Source organism: Haemaphysalis longicornis, unplaced genomic scaffold (genome assembly GCF_048455015.1).
Source record: "Haemaphysalis longicornis isolate Haplotype H1 unplaced genomic scaffold, Haemaphysalis longicornis Haplotype H1 scaffold_9, whole genome shotgun sequence".
NCBI classification, from domain to species: domain Eukaryota; kingdom Metazoa; phylum Arthropoda; class Arachnida; order Ixodida; family Ixodidae; genus Haemaphysalis; species Haemaphysalis longicornis.
The window spans coordinates 143,742,587-143,764,631 of NW_027526460.1; the positions used below are offsets into that span (position 1 = coordinate 143,742,587).

General features: G+C 47.4%; 1 protein-coding gene across 1 annotated transcript in view; it reads right to left on the reverse strand.

The window, feature by feature from the left end:
• LOC144151596 (uncharacterized) overlaps positions 1 to 22,045 on the reverse strand; it is a 71,179-nt gene that overhangs the window by 24,716 nt on the left and 24,418 nt on the right. The window contains exons 4-8 of the mRNA XM_077682705.1: positions 19,670 to 19,732; positions 15,736 to 15,796; positions 10,968 to 11,085; positions 10,536 to 10,686; positions 4,477 to 4,533 (exon numbers count right to left, since the gene is read on the reverse strand). Of these exons, the coding sequence (XP_077538831.1) occupies positions 4,477 to 4,533; positions 10,536 to 10,686; positions 10,968 to 11,085; positions 15,736 to 15,796; positions 19,670 to 19,732 (450 nt within the window). The remainder of the gene's footprint in view (positions 1 to 4,476; positions 4,534 to 10,535; positions 10,687 to 10,967; positions 11,086 to 15,735; positions 15,797 to 19,669; positions 19,733 to 22,045) is intronic.

Below are 22,045 nucleotides of genomic sequence, written 5' to 3' on the forward strand. Positions count from 1 at the left end.
GCTCAGTCTTGGCCGTGGGGCCGCGTCGTATGTGTTTTCGAGTTTGGCGGCGGCTCGATAAGAACTTCAAATTAACGGTCCGCCGCCGGCCGTGGTGGCTCAGTGGATAAGGCGTTGCGCTGCTGAGCACGAGGACGCGGGTTCGATTCCCGGCAGCGGCGGCCGCTTTTCGATGACGGCGAAAAGCAGAAGCGCCCGTGTGTATGTACGAGATTTTGGCGCACGTTAAAGGTCCCCAGGTGGTCAAAATTATTCCCGAGCCTTCCACTACGGCGCGCCTCATCGCCTGCGTTCCGTCGGCGCGTTAAATCTTACAATCAATCAAATTAACGGTCCGCCAGCCACCTGAACTTTGAGTTCTGGCGGTTGGCGCGTTGGCGTACTGCTGCCGTATGGGGCCGTTGAAGGTTGACTCCTGCTCGCGAGTACCCATCTGCTTATTGCTTGCGTCTGTTCCGCAAGTGGTCTGGCCCGCCTGCGGACCTCTGCACATCAAGCAGCGTCAAGCGGGGTTCAGAATAAAGAAAGGTCGAGACGAGGGGTCGAAGCGGTGTAAATGATGGGAAAAACGCCGGTTTCTCCGCTCCAGGGTCCGTCGTATGAAGTGGACCGTGAGCACCCGAGTATCATAGCTAGAGACCGGAACTTTAGGCAAAATGCCTATTTTTTCCTTCAGTCGGTATCAAGCCTATTTAACATATAAGCACGAACTAAGGGAGGGGGAGCTTTTTAAGCAATAAATAGTTTATTGTGCCTACAGTGCCTATTTTGACTATATGGGCTTTTTGGAGCCTAAAAATGCCTTTTTTGTGTTATATATGCCCTTTTTTTTGTTTTTTGAGTCGATGTTCTGCAGAGACTGTTCTCGCTTCAGCAGCCCGAGACGGGGTGTTTGCTGCATGACATTTGCGAGAAAACTCCACGAGCCGTGCCAAACACGCAAAAAGCCCAAACCGTGCCCTAGCCACCACCACCTGGAACTTGCCACCTCGGCCGAGCCGCCAGAAAACCATGCGCAGCTACACCGGAGTCAAGCTCACCGACGACACCCCGGTCCGCTCGAACTGTTTTGTTTGATGTCTTTCTGACGTGCTGTGTCCACCGACCAACAGGGAAAACTTCTGCTCGCCACAAAAATCGGCATTGCTTACCATACATCCTGGACGACGCCAACCTTCGGGATCGCAACTCATCCAAGTATATACAGCCCGAGGGCATCCCATTCCCAGAGTGGCTACACTCCGTATACTTGGTTTGACCATCCAGGCCAACGGGCGTAACACGACTACGATTGAGACCCTGTCACACTTCTCCCAGCAGGTAGGACGAATGCTTGCCCGGGTGGCCAACCGGCGCCAGGGAATGCCTGAGTCGACACTTCTCTGACTGGTGCGCACATTTATAGTTGCGAAATTTGCGTACGCGCTGCCCTACCTTGAACTCTCAAAGCTGGAGACACAGAAAGTCGATGCCCTGCTCCGCAAAGCTTATAAGCAGGCCCTTGGACTCCCTCCCACCACTTCCACGGCGTTATTCTCAGCTCTTGGAGCTCACAATACGATTGCTGAAATTACAGAAGCAGTGCGTACAGCGCACATTCAGCGTCCAGCGAAATCTCCTGGAGGTCGCACGCTTCTCACGCGTTTGGGGATCACCATACCGCTACTAACCCCTGACGATCGCTCCTTACCGACAACTGTTCAAGCAGCCATACACGCGACCCCGCTACCTCGCAACATGAACCCGGATCTACATCCAGAGAGAAGGCAAGCATGAGTTCGGCAGCTAACAAAAACACTCCGCCAGCAGTCCAAAGTATGGTACACTGACGCTACGCCGTATGCCCAACGACCCAGCTGCTGCGCGGTCGCCTGCAACTATCCAGAGACCAGCTTCACGGCCTGCACCGTTCCAACGCCGAACAATGCGGCTGCTGAGGAATGCGCCATTGCCCTGGCCATAGTGCGGATAACGGCCTCCGGAACCCCAGGAACCATCGTCACGGACAGCCAGGACGCCTATCGCACTATATCGAACGGCCTGGGAAGCCCTCACACGCTAGCAGTTTTACGGACGATCCCTGATATGCACCCACTTCCGCAAATCCACCTCGTATGGGCACCGGCACATGCTGGGCTGGAGGGCAATGAGGTGGCACACGATTGGGCTTGTGAATGCACGAACCAGGACCCATTCGATAGACCCGTCTCTCCCAGCTTGCACTGGCACCCGTTGCTCACATACCGCGACATTCTTCACTACTACCGCGAAACTCGTCAATGATACCCTAACCACTCCCGCCAGTTTACCCGACAACAGACTACCACACTCAGACTCATACAAACGAATACATACCCTCACCCCAAACTGTTCAGCCGCATATACCCAGAGACTTATACCGACCAATGTCCAAGATGCAAGATTGATGAAGCCACACTCGCACACTTAATCTGGGCTTGCCCGAAGGCACCACCGACGTTAATCAAGAGTCATCACGACTGGGAGACAGCTCTGCGCAGCAACGACCCGGAGATCCAACTGCGGCTGGTCCGCCTGGCTCTGGACGCGCCGCCACCGGTGGCCCGCCCTCACGAGGGCACCGGGGTGTTGGGGCGTGCGGGACACGGGGGACTTGGCCGTTCTCACACGGGTCGCTGAGGTGAGGGAGCTTGGCAACATGGGCACCAGCTGAGGCCCACCGCTGAAGCTCCAACGCCTTGGCTTCTGGGCCTCCCGCAAGGGGCTCAACGAAATAAAAGTTTGTCTCTCTCTCTCTCTCTCTCTCTCTCTCTCTGCCCACGTGCCCTATAAATAGCTAACAGAATAAAAACACAGCAAACAAAAAATGAACGCGACACAGCCGCGTACATGCTGCGCAAGCTCAAAGACGCGTGCTGGAAGAAAGCACGTGCAAATCTTAGACACCAAAGTTTTGAGGTGATGCCACGAACGCGTGCACTGTGAGCCGCCGATAATGGGTGCACCGCCGGCTGGCAAGAGGCAGTACGCGTACCACGAAGAAGGAACGAGAAAAGGAGCTTAGGATGGGGATCTCAGCACTTTACTTGTAGTCTAGTCGTGAAACCCGTCATGTGCCGCGGCCGGGTAATATTTAAGGGCATTTGGAAACCTAGTATTGCGGGAATTAGTTCCAAATAATCTTGCGCGCTTTCTAATAATAATCGTTGTGTAGCGCATAGTTACTGAATGCTGTTATTCCGGCAGCTTCTCTAGTCATCCGCTTCTGCAGATCAGAATAGCTCAGTAATTTTTACAGAATTATTGCACTTCCCTGTACTTTCAATGGGATTAATTGGTGTTGTGAAGATCTTAGGAGGTCGTTCTGCTCCGTCAATGAATATTAAGTTGCCGTAAAGATCTTTTTTCGAAGCACAGTTATGTCTTCAAGGGGCAGTTACCCATTGTGTCTCTTCCACCAGAGCTCGTTGTTACACCTCCAGGAACTCGGCTGAGGGCAGAAAACGACACCAAAAACACTACGGTCTCTATGAATAGCTTTGCAACGGACAAAAGCGCCGCAGCCCCAAGTATTTGCCTCACGCTACACTTCAACGTGACATGGCACATTCGTGTTCTTATTTTGCACTCTTAGAAGAAAGCATCTCAGTAGCAGAGAGAGTTGGCGCCACTCCAAGAATGCTAAGTTCATTTGATAGGTTCAGGACAGATCTGCCACCATCCCCGAAGGACCGGTTGATTAAATCTACCTGACGAAATTTCTGGATTCCACGTGCTTAAATAACTTCCGAATGTTCTGGGCAGCCACAATTGTGATATTCCAGATGGAATTAGATCATGGAGCGTCCCGAAGTACAAGAACGCTTCGCCAACTTCAATGTACGTTGAACGCTGTTTTTTCGCACACAATTATTGACTGAAAGGGGGTACAACTTCACGCAGCAAACCATTGAAATTGGTGTGGTTTTCCATGGCTTTCAAATTTTTCTTTTGGTGTTGAATCACCGTGAATTTCGCGTAAATTTTGAAATATGAACTCTTGTGCTGCTTATGTACCGGAGGAAAATAAACCTCCCTTCCCGCTGCACATTATTTGCCCGCGGTGTCACTGCACGTCAAAAATTTGTGCTAAAGTATGCGTCTGAAGTAAACAGGAATTGAGCCTATATATGCCTAATCGAGAGTATTTGTTGCCTATATATGCCTAAATGGCACTTCTCAGTGCCTATAATAGGCGCCTAAAAACTGGATTTTTCGTGCCTAAAGTTCCGGTCTCTAGACTCGTACCATCGGGATTTTTAATGCATCGTTTCCATGGGGTGTCGTCGACGCGGGTCGTCGTAAGTCCAGGGCACGTATCAGCGGGGTTCCACTGTACCAAACATGCGCCTAGATGGCGCCATGCGTCACTAGGCTATGCTGACTAGGAAACGCCTCTACGCCACCTGGGAAGCGTGTTTAGCTTTAGGAAAGGGTCTCCCACTGGGAGGCACTCACCCAGACACAGTAGTTTCCAGGGGGCACGTCCTTGAAGCGGACATCCAGGGAGTGCTCCTGCATCGCAAGCAGAGCAGTAATCATGGCGCACACATCACCCCCCGCTGCTTCAAGGCTGGCGGCCAGAACCCTTCTATGGGGCATAAGCAACAAACCCACTTCCTGCGCCCACCAGGCCCAGGGCCAGCTGACACCACGTGAATATGCCCCACAGATGGTGGGCGGCGGTGTCCAGCACGTGAGCACAGTCGAATCACTTGCCCCAGGGCAGTATGCAAGGGCTTGTCGCTTCAAAGGGGCAACTTCAGGAGCGGTTGCTCAATTGGCGGTGAGATGTTTGAGTGGCGACCCCTGGCTGTGACGTCGGCTTAGGGACTCGCGCCGCTGTCGTCTGCTACACTCCGCTTGTAAGGGGAAGCGGTGCCTGTGCTAGAAATCACCCGCTTTCATGCTTTCGTGAATTATAAAGCGTATTTCTAGTATTTCAGTTATCTATGCCAGCCTCTGACACATCTGGATGAGTTCAAGCTGTATCCCCCACAAGTTTGCAACACGCGAGGAGAGAGAGAACGACTTTCCTCAGAGCATCGGTCAGAATATCTTGTGTAACTCGCCCTTTCTAGCTTATTCGCGAGATTCAGCGCTCAGAGCTCCGTGATAAGTATTCAAAATGCGTAGGGTTGCCTGCAGTATTTTTGAGATACCCTTATGAAGACTCAACAGTCTATTGCTACGTGCCAAGAAGCGGGCCCCTATACGCGCATCGTAGAGCAGGAAATAAAACGGCTGTCTTCTATTTCTTTCGTTGTTGTTGACTTGTATCACACGAACGTTTTTTTTTTTTTTTTCTGTGCCCAACCTATTAATTTTTCTGCACCGTCCCAAACGTCTTATTAGTAGGTTTGGGTATGTTTCGGAGGCACACGAAGATGGTGTGGATATTTTGTTCAGGCTGTATTGGATTTCGTTGTGGCTGGTTACAAGAAGCTGCATATCCGCAGCGTGCGTTGTTTATTCACATGCAAATACAATGAGAAAGTTTGTGCTACGCAACCGCGATCGCGCTCCAGACAACGTTGTCCAGAGTACTCGAAAGCGGCTTTTGTGCCCCGAATTTCTATCGTAACCATCGTTATCATAACGAACTGACTCTCAACCCGAAAAATTATGACATGATTACGGTGTTGAAGGTTTCATATATACTCGCTAGCGAACGCAATAAATAGCGTACGTGCATATACTGCAAGAATCGAAACCGATGAATATTTCCAAGGAAGTCTTTGTTGTTTTCCAACTCTTCCAGGCGTAAAGAACTAATCCTGGTCTTCTCGGGATGGCGTTCTATGAATTGAAGGAAATTATTTTTAGACTGTTGTCCTGGACTGAGGACGCAGCCGAATAATTAGCTCGACTTTAAATTAGCTCAACTACTTAGCTCGAAATAAAGTTTTCTCCTCCTCCTCTTGAGTGCAGTTCTCACATAAAGCATATCTGAATATTCGGAAGATATGGCTGTGCGAAATGTGCCGAAATATCCCTCCAGGTATGAAAAAACATAGCGTTACTGTATCTTTACCGTAGACGTGACTCGTTTTACTCAATAAACCTCCATGCTGGTTGGAAGCCTGGCATAAAACCAGCAAGCGCCTGTAAACACAGTAAGTTATTTGGAACTCAACCTACATTTTGCGCACCATGACAACGTAAAGTGATGTGATACAATACTTTCGAGCGTTTGGCAAGGTTGCAAAAACTGTTTTACCTTATATATGATTACCGGGGACCGTAATGCCCTCTGCCAAAGCCGACAGCCCCGAAGGCATGGAATTTGTTTTGGTCTTGTATTTTCGCTGTTGTCGGTTACTACCATCTGGCTGTTTCCTTTGTTGAAAGATTGCTTAATACAGAAGCTGACGCCTAGTTCCGACTCTTCGCGCTCTGCACAGGACCGGCTCCGAAAGGAATGGGGTGACGGCGGCAATGTTTCTTCCGTAGCGGTATCCAAAACTATACTTTAACTTACGCCCTAAGCTAGTGTGTGCGATTTTAAGCCTATTAATTATGATAAAAAGTTACTCACATGCAAATTCTGGTGCGGACAAGCATCAGTCGTCAACGGAGCGCAAAGATACAGCAAGGAGAGCGACCCGAGTGAAGCAGACGACGAATGCGAGAATCTTTAAGCCGACGTCACGGGGGCGCGCTTCGCAGCGCCGCCCGTGGTCGCGCTCACCGCCAATAGCCTTTTTGCTTCACTTTCATCACTTTTTTTTTTTTATCTTCCAGACCTTGCTGCTGTGAAAAGCTGGCTATTGCGACTGAGAGACTCAACTGCTTCAAACACTCCACCTAAGAAGCTCACGTCCCCCCTGTCTTTAACACTTTCGTGACCGCGCCTATTTCCATCGATAGTACGCTATCGATGAATTCAAATTAACATTTTGGCGTTCTCCTAACGCTTATGGACCGCTCACGCCATCCAAATGGTAAAGGAGGACGTATTTGATCAGTTTCACTTTCGAGTTTTGTTTTTCCGCTGCGTGGGGGATTTTTAAATGTCCTTCGCCGCCGAGGAGACGAGCTCACGTGGTTTCAGTTATGGTGTCGCCGCCGCCCGCCGATTCTTCGCGTGAATGGCGAATTTCGACGGATTCCGATGTAACCGTGCTTAAATCTCTGTACGATGGTAGCAGCACAGGCACAGAAGACAACTTAGATTTTTCAGACTTCCCTACGGTCAGCAGGGGCGTAGCCAGGGGGGGGGGGGGCACACCGGGCCCGTGCTAACCCCCCCCCCCCCCGAAATGTTTCGTGCCAGGCTCGGGCGCGGTTCAAGTAGCTTGAAGAACCACCTGAAGTCGCCTGCAGGTGCGAAACCTGCAGTTTTAAGGACATTCTTGTTAATATAAAGCTGAAAACAAGGGCTACGTCAACGTCTGGTCCCTGTACCCGCTCCAGATGCAGTACATGTCAACATATACAGCCCGGCCGCATTTCGCGTCGGATACGTCGAGCAGCGCCGGGAACCCGCCGCGAGCCGATCGAGGCAGTACCGTTGTTTCGCTGGCGGAACACCACGGCAGGGAAATGGCGGAGCAGCAGTAAAAGCCTCATATAGGCATGCATGTGGTCTGGACTTAAGCGCGTCATTCCTTGTCTTTACACTGGTACAAAGTGTAATAACATGGCAGAGCATGTCACTGTATTTTGTTCAGTCAACTATCAATCCTTGATCCTTGATATGTTTATTTTTCTGCCGACATATTGACTATTGCAGTTCCATAATTTCTGCTATATGAAAAGCATTGCTCTGCCCATCTTGTATATTCTCCACATCAACAAAACTGCAAAATTGTCTTTATTGCGGAGGTTTTTCTTTTAGGCACTTTTCTATTGTTTTTTGAACTACCTCTTCGTTAGAATCAACATTCTGTATCTGCTTAACTGGAATTTCACTGCGGCCATGTCTGTTCGATTTAACGGCTAGAAATACGTAGAATGAAAGTTAAAGAACGTGCAACAAGCTCAACATTCAACAGCCGTGCAATAAGGTGTTCCGCTAAGAGAAAGTTTAAATTTCATGTTACTTGCACAAAAAATAACAAAAAGGTGATTACTTAAGGACGAAGATGCACGTTTGCTAGCTTCAACGCTATAAAATACGAATGTGCCGCACGTACAATCCAGTGCGATTTGAAGGTTATAGCGGGAAAGCTACTCTTTCAAATGAAGCAGACAGAACACCAGCTTTAGCAAATCTTCCACGCCAGTTTCCTTATCGTCGGCGTAGATATAAGGCAACCAAGGCTGTGCTTGATAACCACGAATGTGAAGCTTGAAATTCAAAGGGTGGCAAGTCAGTCGTGCGTGCCATTGTTGTAGCATTGAACAGCCGACAAGGGAGAGAAGAGTGAGAAATCTTGATTTTCATGGTTCGAAACGAAACCGTACCCCGGTGGCACGCTTGGCCGCTCGATGCTGGCGCGATAACCTTCAAATCGTGCTCTACTGTACGTCATAGGTGATAAAAAAACTTATTAGTCCCTTTTCTAGAGGAAGATCTAAAACACGCAAATCTTGATAGTAAACACCAAGTGTAGGCCTCCACTTCCGCCTGACGAACTTTGGGGACCGCGGGCCACTCACGAGCACATTCATGATCATGCTCACGAGCGCGCGCCCACATAACGGCCTGCTCTAGGGACGATCGGATCACCCGTGGCCTACCCATAGACCGGCAAACGGGAATTTAGCTGATCATCATCATCATCATCATGTAAGCCCTTTGAGGTGGGCTTTACTGCTAGCGTTCAGCATACACAAATCGCATGTCGAAGTCAGTTATTTCAAGCTTCGGCTGAAAAACAACGCGCATTGCCTTGCCTACATATTTCCCCCTCCCATCTTTTGGTCGACCGCCCCCCCCCCCCCGAAAAAATTTCCGGCTACGCCCTGACGGTCAGCGAAAGTGCGTCAAGTCGCCCCGGACCATCACCAGGTGTGCGCCCTTGAGTTTGGCTTCTTTCTCCGGTCGCTCTATCGCGGGCGCGCGTTGTAGTAAACAGATCCGGCTCTAATCTAAAGGCCACAGCTGTTATCTGCAGGGTGTCGACTTCGTTCGGGCGAGACCATTTCGCGCCGACTGCATAGAGAGTTGAGTTTTCTCCACGAAGACGGCCGGAGTTGACCTTGACGTAACGCTCCGGATCAGCTCGCGGCGGTTCGTGTTTATATTATTATTTTAGGTGCGGAGCACCCTAGGACCGCACATTGTCCATCCACGTCCGAGCGCATAGCATTTACAACCGCAAAAAATCACACAGGCACCGGAAGGATTCGAGCCTGTGTCTGGCAGACCAGACAGAGTTAGTGTCAGTCGTCTTACCTATTGGGCTATGATCGTGATTTAGTTCCCGAGAGTCACACGGCTTACTCCCTCGCCTGTAACGGTGCGGAGAACCTTAGGACCTCCCAATGTCCGTCCGTGTCCATCCGTGCGCACACCACCATTAAGCGAAAATCAAGCGAAATTCGATTTGAGCCGGGAGTTGAAGTTTCATTTAGGGAATAATCAAGATGCAACTCACGCTTCAAATCGAATTACGGTCGGGGCGCCAATCGGATGTCACTTGGGGCGCCACTTGGATGTCATTTCGAGTCCCCGTACTCCGCACCCTCGCCATCATCCACGGAGTGGAGATGCTACCATTTTTTGTATGTAAATAACTTCTGTACTTACACTGCTCCTATTTGCAGTATTAGTCTAGAAGCGTTTTATATTCAAAGTGTACACCTCAAATTGTATTTACGTCTACCGTGTGCAAAGTAGCACTGAGGTTATCAATTTTTTTTCCTTTTTGTTACTTTCTTTTCACAATTTTTTGATATATTTTCTAATGTATCAGTTGTTTGAAATTATTACTTTTGGAAAGACCCATTCTTCCTCTATCATATCATAACCTAGCATCCATTATAAAATATTTCCTGGACCACCCAAAAATAGCCCTTGGACACTAGTGTTTATATAAATGCATGTATGTAAATAACTTTTGCACTTACAAAGTTTATTTTTGCAGTATTACTTTATAATGCCCTTATGTTGAAATTGCATATTTCAGAAAATTTTTTGTTGCCTGTGCAAAGAAACATAGATGCTTTCATCATTTTGTTTTTCTTTTCGTTACTTTTTTGGTTTTGTTAATGTTTCTATAAAATTTGGTAAGAATCACTTATTTGAAAGTGTTGCTGTTATAAAGCCCTATTCTTTCTCCATCATTTAGTATCTTACACTTCGGCATCACTCATTATCTGTGGCAAAAAAAAAACATTTCCAGGAAGGGAAAAACAACCGATTTTCCCGCGGTCACGAAAGTGTTAAACGCAGGGCGTCACCTTGCTCTCAGCCTGAAGTTCTCAAACCACGCGATTAATGCGCACAAAACGCAACCGCGAACCCCCCTCACAGGCCTGCACCAAGATCCACAGAAGGAAGACAGCCCGAGGACTCTTGCCCGGTGTCCGCCACACGCAACTCGAGTGAAAAAAACTCTTGTACTCACCCGCAGTGGGTGCTCTTCGTCGGCCACATATCTGCTGACGTTCTCACAATCCCCTTTAGACGCAGCCTCATCGGAGAGACGAAACAGGGTCACCCACAATTTCTTGCAGTGAGGGTGAACGTCTAACTCCACGTAGACCTCAATGGCGCGTCTGCACAGCAGGCAAGGGCAGGGGAGGGCGCTCACACCAACAGCCTGGGTCTCACCGCACACTATACGAGAAGCAATCTGGCGCTCCTTTCCCACACACTATATCCCTATGGAGGATTACCCGCGCTTAGTCTAACCGAAGAGCCCCAATGTTAGGCACACGCTGCCTATGAAGGTTGCCAATTGAAGCTTCCCCACGAAACAAGCTTCCACGGCCAATGGCTCAAACATCGCCCACAGTGACAGCTGCGGCAGTGAACAGGCGCGAAGGCAAGAACTCACCGGTAGTAATCTCCTTTGGGGATGACCATGGCAGACCAATTGCGGCACGGCTCCTTGTCGTACTCTGCAAGTGACCGGTCGGCCCGAGTGGGTTCCTTCACCAGGTTGGGGCCCGTGTCTGTGAACACAACCAACAAGACCCTGCCACACCCTTCCACACCCTCTTTTTCTGCCCAAAATACAGTGAAGGCTGCCCTCGTTACTAAAGAAACACCACAGTCCCAGTGAGTTCGCACTTTAACCTAAAACGTCACATCTTTCAAAGTTGTCCCGACTCTTTTGTGGTGCCAAACGATTGCCTCGTTTGTCTAGAAATGAACAACAAATGCCGTCAGCTTTTTTCTCATTTCCCTCCTATTTTTCTTTAAATTTCTTTTCAAGCGCGACAAAGTTCTGCCGCGTCGGGGAACGAGTAGGGAATGATGGTGTGATTCTCCACCATGGCAGTCGACGGTCAGGGAGGTTGCAGGCCCGATTGCACTTAGTAACCTCAGACTTTTGCCATTGCTTGTGATATAAAAATAGGCACTGGCAGTAGCACAGGGTAACAGGTCTCACTTTCCTCTACTCAAATCTTGCAGTTGTACCAGAACGTTCCAGAAGAACAGCCACCCAAAGTACAGAAATATCAAGTGAAAAATATCGGATGGGCGAACTTTCGGGCCAATTGCGGAAAGCACAAGCACGTGACCGCATGAGCACATGTAAAGATTATTCGCGTTTATTTTGCGCACTCATCGGCACTAAAGCCGTCTATCTTTTCGGCGTCTTTCAGTAAATTGAATATTTCATCTGTATAGGGGAGCGGGCAGTGTTTCGGGGAGGGCGTTTTCTCGGAAATTTACGGTACCTGTATGACAATGCAAAGCCCTTCACTGAAAGTACTCACAATTATTTACTTATTACTCTCAAAGCCCGAAGGCGTTACAGAGAGGAGTGGTCAGCATTTCATACAATATTAGTTACAGCCGTTTTGAATGATGTAGGGTCCGGAATGCTGGCGATGGAGGCGGGAGGTGGTTCCAGTCGTCGCAGGTCTTGGGAATGAACGAGTGAAAGTAAGGGTTTGCGCGTCAGGTAGGAACCCCTACCTTGAACCTGTGATCGTTATGTGCGGTGTTGTAGGATGTAGCAGAAATTAGAGCCTGTTTTAGAATGGGGTTAGTAAAGTAAATCTTATGAAAAAGGCACAAGCGCGCAATTTTCCTTCTAGCAGCAATTTCACTGAGTTTAAGAGATTTAATTGACGCGATGCTAGCGGTTCGTGAGTAGTTTGTGACAATGAATCGAGCAGCCCGGTTCTGAATGGCTTCCAAGGATGAAGACAACACCACCATACGAGGGTCCGAAACCGATGATGCATACTGTAATTTTGATCTAATAAGGGTTTTATATAGTAAGAGCTTTAAAGACACTGGAGAAAAAGCAAAGTTACGGCGTAAGAAGCCAAGAATGCGATTAGCATTATTAGTACTAACATAATTAATATGTTCATGCCATTGCAGATTAGTGCTAATGTGGACGCCAGGGTACTTATAAGAAGAGACAGAAGATAAATGTACATTGTTAAGTTCGTACGGAAATAGGTACTGCTTGACGCCAGAAGAAACTCTCATTATTTTACATTTCTTAACGTTAAGTTGCATCAGCCAATTATTGCACCAAGAAGATACGGTATTAATGTCGCATTGGAGAGAGGCGGAATCTTCCGGGTTAGTTATTTCACGATAAATCACGCAATCATCAGCAAAAAGTCTAATTGTAGAAAAAATGCTGTTAGGAAGGTCATTAAAATAAATTAGGAAGAGTAATGGACCTAACACAGAACCTTGTGGTACTCCAGATGTTACGTGTTGCAACGGTGAGTTACAATTGTTAGCACTTACATATTGTATTCGGTTAGACAAAAAACACTCTATCCACTTGAGTAAACTGCTTTCTATGTTAAGAATACTAAGTTTTAACAAAAGAAGTTCATGGGAAACTGAATCGAACGCTTTTTGAAAATCTAGAAAAATGCAATTGACAATGGCACCCCGGCCTGTTATGGAAAATAAATCATTAGTGAAAACTAAATGTTCAAAAATGAAAACTAAATTATGTTCAAAAATAGTTGGTCGCAGCTTTTGCAAAAACCATGGACTCAGCGGAAGTACCTGCAACTCTTTTCTGTAAAAACATTAAAACGAAAACACTGAGACGAGCCCCCACCAATCCTGCCTTGCGATCCAGAATTTTGGATGTTACAAATTGTAGCCAGAGAAAGTGTTCGGGGTGATGAGACTTGTTTCTAGGCTTTTGTAATTTTTCGCATTAATAAGCAAAACTTCTGCCGTTGCAGGTGGCATATCGTGCAAGCCGATAACATTCACCGGTAGGAGCCAACTTTCCTCTGCACTGTTGCGGTGGCCCCCTGAAGCAGTGGGAAAAAGCGTGCACGAAGTGCACCACATGGGATCTGCTTTTGCAAAGCAGCCCAGCAGCTTTTATAGCCTTTGTGAAGTGCGCACACTGCACTGCCGGCAGATTTCCTAGCAAAGGATGTCCCATGTTAAGCTCACTTAAAGGGGCCATAAAGGTAAGACAGGCTCGTAACAATGACGCAATTTTATTGCCAACTTTGAGTCAATAGCAGAGATATTAAAGAGAACATATGAAGCAGAACAAGCTCTCCAGCCACTTTCTGGCCATTCCTCTAGGATGTCGCAGAATCTTGTTTGTGTTTAATTCTAAGTGGCCGCTGACCCAATCCACTGCCATGATACGTGACTGGACCATTGCAGTGGGGCCATCGTGTCACTGGGCCATCGTGTTGTGTTTGAAGGCTAATGGGCACTAAACCCACTGATAACCATGCTTTTAGCGGTGCCCCATACCATCACTGCTGCCTGTATTACGTCAATGAAGCGCGAACTTTGAAAGTTGTTCAATATTTCTTTCGTTTCATCGGCTAAGAAAACACCCTTCGTGTCTGGAACAGTGCATTACCAAAGGCTACGCTGGTTATTTCAAATTAAACAAAGTTGCATTTTGTCTTCATGGCCCCTTCAAAGCTCCCTGTGACGTGCAGGTTTCGCCCCCTGCAACCCAAGTGGTGGGGCAGGGTGGGACGAGGGAACAGCCCGTCTGTGGGCGGACCACACGCGGCCACGTATGCAAAACGTCCCAGGAAGCGTTCATCACAAGTGCCGCACACTCGCACAGTTATATCCGCGCCACACGTGCACAAAAATGCCATTAAGTGCTTAAGGCCTTAAGATACCGGATGACATTATTTGGGCGGTCCGTGTTACACGCTAAAACGCAAAGACATTAAATGTGTACGTGCGTGATGGTAATAAACGACCAAAAAGAGAAATGCACTTCTATTGTAGAAGTCTTTAGAGCGGAAAAAAACCTTTTTATAAGGGTAAAAATGTTTTTGTGAAGTAAAACGAGTGTTTTTTAAAGGAGCCATGAGGAGAAAATACAACTTCGTTTAATTTGAAACAACTAGGATTCAGTATCTCACTCAGCTCTATTACAGCCACAAAAGATGTTTTTTTACAAAAAAAAGCAAGAAGTATTTAAACTTTCAAATTTTGCGCCACAGTGACTTGTTATGAGCAAGAATGGCGTCATACGGGCCAACAATAAAACGTAATTTTAAGTGCGTTAACTGCACGTTAGCATTCAAGTGATGCGGTAAAATAGAACTAGATACCCCATTACAGACGTCCAGTCATGTGTCGTCGCGACAGGTCAGTTAGGTGGCCGCCAATCACACAAACAAGGTTCCGTGACGTCATAGAAAAGTTGCAGGAAATTGGCTAAGGGGTCGCGACTGCTTCACACGTTTTCTTTAATATCTCCGTTATTTGTTTTAAGATTGCGCTGATATTGGTATCATTGTTACCGGGACTAAGCAGTCTTTCTCATTAACCCAACTTGTATTTTGTCTTCATGGCTCCTTTAAACAAATGGTGCGAGCCGTGTCTAAAAGTGGCTTCAGCAGTTGCTGTCGCCTGCCAGCGGTAGCCAAAACCGAAATGTTCTAAACAACAGGTAACATGAGCGAGAGAGAGAGAGAGTAATTAACTTTATTTTGAGGAAGTGTCTCGAGGAGAATCGAAGTCCTAATGATGGTGGCAGGTAGCGGGCTGAAGGGCCCCCTCCACCTGGACGTCTTCTCCTTGACTTAGATTGATGGTCCCGTGGTGACAGGCCGAAGTTGCCTGCTAAGCACTGGCTCCTCCTTTATCTTACCTCAGGGGTCATGCCCGCACGTTCCCATGATTTGGGCAGCCGTGCTCTTTCCCAGATCAGGTTCAACCCGAAAATGACTGCTTCAACTGTGTCTTTGCGCCAGCGTTTCATCATCTCATTTGTTCAGATAGCCACGTGTGGGGCTATTCTGGAAGGTACGAATAAATAGTCCTCAAATGTGAATGCAACTGTCGCATGGCGTTTCCTCGTTCTGATGAGGCACCACAGCCTTTTTGCGTTGAAGAAGTGCTGTGGTGTAGTGGGCAGAGCTGCTGGCTCGTTCAGAACGCTAACACAGGGCATGTCCCCTCTAACGATTGGGAATGTGTATCCTGTCCACCGCGTACACTTGACCCTCACCCCACCCTGTGCGCTTCTGCAGTGGAATTTACACATGGAAAGCGCATGCCCAACCTTCTACCTTTGTGGCACACGGGATGCATCCACCTTTGACTTTCACGCCCCAACCCGTACCCCGTGAGCGCCTGCTCACAAAAGGGCTCTGCTGCAAATGGGTTCCCACCTAGTGTAGCCTTGATTTCAGCTGGCCGCAGCGACGTCAGGTTCCCTCCAGGGGACACCACCTGCACACAGAGGGTGAACGTTTCATGGCCAATCAGGTGCTTGGCTTATAGGAAATTGACCTGTCTGCCAGACCCTCTCGGCATGAAATTTAAGGGCTTGGTGCAGTCAACTGGAACGCTGCAAGGCTTCGCAAGATGTTGAAGGAGCGTTCCAACCCCCACTACGGTCGAAGATGTCCTAAAAATGCAGCCATGTGATTTCTGTCCCTGCAATCAAGCCTTTTAAAGTGTGAGGTAATTCCAGTATCCCGTCCCCAAGTGCAGGATAGCCAACGGGACAGTTCCCTGGTTAACCATTCGACATTTCCTGTACTGTTCCTTCCTTGATTTCAGCCAACGTCCTCTGTTGTTTTTTCATCACTCTTTTCGGGGTCAACACTCGCCGACAGGGTACGCATGCCCCAAAAGTAAAGCTATTGCTTAGCCCAAATACTATGAAACCTCCATTACAGTGGTCAGCATAACTACAGATCTCTGGAAAAAGCTGCGAAGTAATTAGACAGGGCATATTAGCAACTTACCACATAAAACCTGCCTTCTAAGTTCTAACTTCTAAGAAAGTAATGTTATACACACATGGACCACCTTTAGCCTAGATACTGAAATGCTTGAAGAGTTTGACGAATGTAACTACCTTTGGTCAGTGCCTATCCCAGCTTTGAGAAAAACCTGAGAAGGGTTCAAACTTGGGCTGCTTCGTACATAACTTTGGAAGAAGCACAGGCGTTTGTCTACTTATGTCTACTTATCTTCCCATCCCATTTATTGTGTTGTCGCTTCCTTCTGAGAAAAAAGTTAAAATGATAACAGTACTCTCAACTAATGAGCGTTAAGCTATATCTGTCACTGAAAAGGATGGTTATTGGTGTAGATAATCGATGTGTACTTATGTAATCATTCATCCCATAAAATATTCATTTATTTATCAGGTACTTACGGCACAGACATTTGGGGACTAAGAACCTTGGAAGAAAACTTATGTTCACGAGAATAAATTGCTGGGATAGTTGGTTCACAATGTACTTAAAGTGGAACCAGTGAAAATGATGCAGAAAAGGAGGGGAAGGCAAAGACACAACCAGTGTGTGTGGGCCTGCTCCTGTCCTACCTCCTCTTCCGGTGGTTCTACTTGTTCTGATAGGAATACTGATAGGAGCAACAATTAGAGACAAAAAAACGAGCACCTTAGATAAGGCAGCAAACTCGATTCAAAGACAGCCTATCTTAAATTACGCAAAGGAAAGGGGTTGGGCTGCTCATGCAATGCAGAAAACTGGCAACCACCAGGATAATGGGGTGGCTACCAAGGGCCGTGACAACAAAAAGGGAAAGATTGTGAACTCAATGAAGGGACGAGATGGGGGAAGTCCGGTGGCAAGGAGTGGACAGCATAGGGCAGGAGAAGATGCAAGTCAGTGGGAGAGGCCTTCGTCCCACAGTGGACATGATAACATGCGCACCGGAATCTTTCCAGACTTTTTCAATGGTACGTCTTGTTGTGCTAATGCTGCAACAAGCACAACATTGTCATGAGAGACATAGCTGAACAATGTCCCACGCTGCCATGGTTCAAGACAGAAGACGATGAAGATGACCAAGAAGTGGCTGTGTCCCTGCGCATGCTGTCTTATGGCCGCCATGTGCATTCTGTAAATACGTCCATCCCATCTGCTTGTAACAAGATCACTTCCCATCAATCACAAATCGTCTCATCACTTCTGCTGCGACCTAACAATATTTTCCGCTCCAAAAAAGCGAGACGCTACCCTCCATTTCTCCTGTGCATAAACACATCCTTCGTAATCCCAGGGAAGCACTACAGTGTGCGCTAGAAGTAATCACTCACGAATACCATCACTAGTTATCTCTGAAACGATTAGGACAGGCATTTTACACTAGCGTAAAATCTGCAAGCAACACCGACTCAACATTTGCAAGGGCCAGCCTGGAGACAGACTGAGGAAGAATCAAAAGTGCAGCAGAGATGTGCGCATCACGCAATGACAACTCGGCGATTGGCCCAAAGACCGAAGCCACTGGCACGGCTCAGCTCTGCGTATCTGTGACTTTTGCCCTTACGGATAAGCGCATGCCTGCAATGCCAGCCCGAAGGAGTCCGGACAGAAGCCGCCATTTGGCCTCAGAACCACTTCCTCTTCTTGATTTGGTGGCCAAAAAGGTGCGAAATGAAAGCCCACCAAAGGTGGGCAGAAAATCATTCTGATATCCGCGTGGCATGGGCGGCAAATCTGATGCTGCGAAACGCAAAAAAATTACCGCGAGTTCGAATATTTTAGGCATGTTTTTGCCTAACTTTGCGTCTTTCGGCCACAGCGCGTGGTCAAAAGGGCATATAAGAAACAAAAGCCTGACGAGGGCTGGTTGGTTGAACGTACTGAGAACGTACGTAGACACAGACAAGGCGCCTTGTCTGTGTCTACGTGTTTCTCCTGGTCCCCGTTGCTTAGCGTCTCAAATTATTTGGCATATGAAAATGTGTGGCGTACACCCTTTGTCAAAAGTTTCTTGGCCAAACCCAAGCCTGACGACAAAGAATTCCAAGAATAAGTTTTACCGTAAATATGACAAAATCATGTTACGACAGCAAGAAAGAAAGGTGTTTTCTCTAGCTTTCCAGCATGAAACATTTCAGCGTCGCTCAGGACGTAAGCTTGAACATTGAATTTTTTGCGGCCTCCACACTTTCAGCTTGGCCTAGAAATTTATGCCGAAGTCTGTACATCACACAGGGTAGTGTGCAGGGACACTGCTGTGAGCACTGCCGGAAAGCCTGGACTTGGCAGAAGCCCATTGTGATGCACAGTGAACATTGCATGAATATATCCCTTCAAGTTTTTTTTTCAAGTAAACATAAGACGGCAGATGCAAGAGCTGGCAGCTGCTCCGCGTCTTTTTCCGCCTCTCTGGTTATTTCAGTCTTGTCACGAGGTGTCAGAGGCATTTTTTGCAAGCATCGCGCGCAGCTAGGAAAGATAAAAAATCATATCCATGGGTGCCTTTCACCGATAACGAGCCACCGAAGACAACAAACGCAGGCAGGTGCCGTTGGAAGATTCCCCAAGATGTGCCGAGGGACAAAGTGCGGGAGCAGCTAAGGGGGAGCTTGCAATGAAGCAAACTGGCTGGACGGAAAATTGAAACAAATGACGGTACGGGGTTGTGTTGAAGAAAAAGGCGGGGTAAAAAACAAAAACAAAGAACGGGATGATGTGCCGAACTGCCTGAAACAGGCTGAGGGAGGAAAGAAAACAGAGGGGACGAGAGTCACCGCACTTGCTAGAGCAGAGAGTAGGTACTGCATTGCTGTATAAAAACAAATGTGGCGGAAAATAGCAATAAAATGAGAGGGACGCTGGTCTTACACACGCCATAGGCCTTGCCAAGTGCATGAACCGTCGTATGAAGAGGCACTGATGCAACATGTACCAGCACTTCTGCCTTGACTTCAACCCCATTAGCACACACACACACACAATCACACACACAATCACACACACACACACACAATCACACACACACACACACACACGCACACACGCACACGCACACGCACACGCACGCACACACACACACACACACACACACACACACACACACACACACCTGCGACGCCAAACGGGCGAGAACAAAGCAATCAAGAAACCACAGATAAGGCGCCTCTATGTGTCGTTTCTTGCCTTTGTTCATCCTAGTCTGTGTAGCCTCGCTGGTTTCTTCTTTAAGGCACACACCAACAATCTCAGCAACAAGTGTTGTTAAACTGCATTTCCTCACTGGCCTCAGGAAACAGATGACACAATATCTGGTGCGCAAGCTAGCCGTGCGTGTAAGCCCCAGGCCAGCCCAGCTCACCACTGCACAGTAGAGGCCAGGTTCCAGTCCAGCAGCTGGGAAGAGGATCTTCTGCTGACCAGCCTGCAACAATGAGAGCAGGGCAGCCGAAGCGGTGTTGCGCACGTCCACATGGTGGAGAAGGGGAGCTCGTGCAAATTTCTTCACAAGCTCTGTTTCTCGAGTGGTCTCACTTTCTACAGCGTGCATGTGTTGCAAATCACGTTACCATGTGCTTTCTTCCTACCTGTTACCATGTAGCAGCTAAGGACATAAATCGGTACATTGGTAAAGCACCGATGTGATGTTCACCAGAAATGATTTCACAGAGTAGACCGCTTATAACGTATGTGCACTATAAGCGGTGCCACACTATAAACAAAACAGGCGCGAATCGAAACATATCGCAAGCTACCTTTCAATCATTGTTTATTGTCACTCAAAAGAACGCCCCTTAAAAACAGAGGTACAGTCCTTATTTCGTCTTTTACTCGCATCAGACACTGCTACTGTACGGTCTTACAAATTGTGAGTGTGGCTTTAACTTTGTGTGTATGTTTTGAGAGCTTTGCGTTTCTCAGCGACCAGAAGAACGGATGCCGCACGGAGGGAAGCAGCCAGCTTATGCCGGTGAGACATCGTGCTAAGAATGCAAGTGGGATATTTTTTTTCATCTGCGTCTTGTTTGTGGTCGCGATGCCAAAGGCGACTGCTTCAGCCCAACGCCAGGTAGTGGGAACCTCCCGTACCGTGGCTCGGCTCTCTATCTCCAGGTGTTCTGAAAGGAAAAGGGTAGTTAATTGCCTGCCTGCATGAAATTGTAATCGCAACAGCTTACTCTGCCCAAGGAAGAAGTGGGGTTTGTGACGCACTACCTTCAGAGGTGTGCCAAAAGGAGGGGCAGTTGTGGTTATCACGCATGTGCAAACGGAACACACGAACTGAAGGGTGCCTATTTTTTTAATTATCTGTGTCTAAGTTTGAGGGCTGCGTCGGATGGCTGAATTTTTTTCTATTTCTTCTTTGGAACCCTAAAACAATGCCTCTGCTACACCACTCTATCAGCGGACCTGCCAAAAAGCCGCACTACGAACAGTATTGTGCTTCGGGAAACTGCATTGTAAGCGGTGGGCTCATGCATTGAGTTCTATACGAGGCCTACCGGTGGCCAGGAAAACCCGCGTTATGTCTGGACCCGCAATGTAAGCGGTTACGTTATAGAATGTCTACACTGTAGTTTTTTTAGCGGCGTCTTAAAGCAAAATCCTTAAATTTGTTTTTTTGCATTTGCAAGGAGAACATTTGTCATAACAAAAACAAATTCGATGTATTCAAGGCCACCACAGATAATGCGGAATTTGTAAAAACATCCAATTTACATTCGCCCCACATAGATAGGTTTTACTGAAATCTTGGAACTACTCATTAGTAGGGATGTGAAAATATTCAAAACTGTCCTATTTTATTTGGCTTCGAATCAATCAGCAATACTTGAAAATTTCAAATAAATTGCCGAAGTACTTCGAAGTTCAAAAACATCCACCAGTGTTCTTTGCTGCTGTGCTCTTTGCTGTTGGCGAGGGGCTTCCCCTACTTCTGTGGTGGCGTGCGGCTAAAGGCAAAAAAGAGGCGCTTTTAGGCAGTGTCTGCTTTCTCCTTGGCATCACTCTGTAGAAAGTAAAATCCAGCCTCGTATTTCCATAGTCCCTGCCAACTTACACCTGATTTTCTGATGAAATGCTGCACTAATTAATCCTTTTTCCCAGCGAAGCTGTCTATGACTCCTTTCTGAAAATTTTTGCATCCGTTTACCGAGTCGCGTAGACAAGCAATTCTGAGTCTTGCGGCAGGCAAAGCCAACTTTCTGCTGAATGCTCGGTAGCTCTCCAATCTAATGCAGGTACATTGAAAAAAAAAGTATACCTAAATTGGCTGCTAGCAAAACTCAATTATTACGTCGAGTGTTTACCTTCAGTAGATTCCCGTTAAGACGAACCCTAAGGAATCGTAAAGATAAGTTCGTATTATTTGCAATCCATTCTAAGTGGAGGTTTTTTGATTGTGGGAATTACAAGAGAGCAAAAATGTTGTTCGTCTTAACCATAGTGTTCGTCTTAACCGAGTTCGTCTTAACTGGAGTCCACTGTACTTGTGATAATTAGATCATAGAGAAGGTGGCTGTAAAGTTCATACAATTCCCGTCTGGTGTCAATACATGGTGCCCTAAGAGGGAGTTATAGAACATGACTGTACATCTTGTTTAATCGGAATTACCCCCAAACAACTTATATGACAATTAGCCGCTAAAATGATTCTAAAGTTACACAAAATTTCATTTACATTTCGTAATTACATAGTTCACAGTGAAGGTCTCAATATTCTAAAATTTCTGCAATA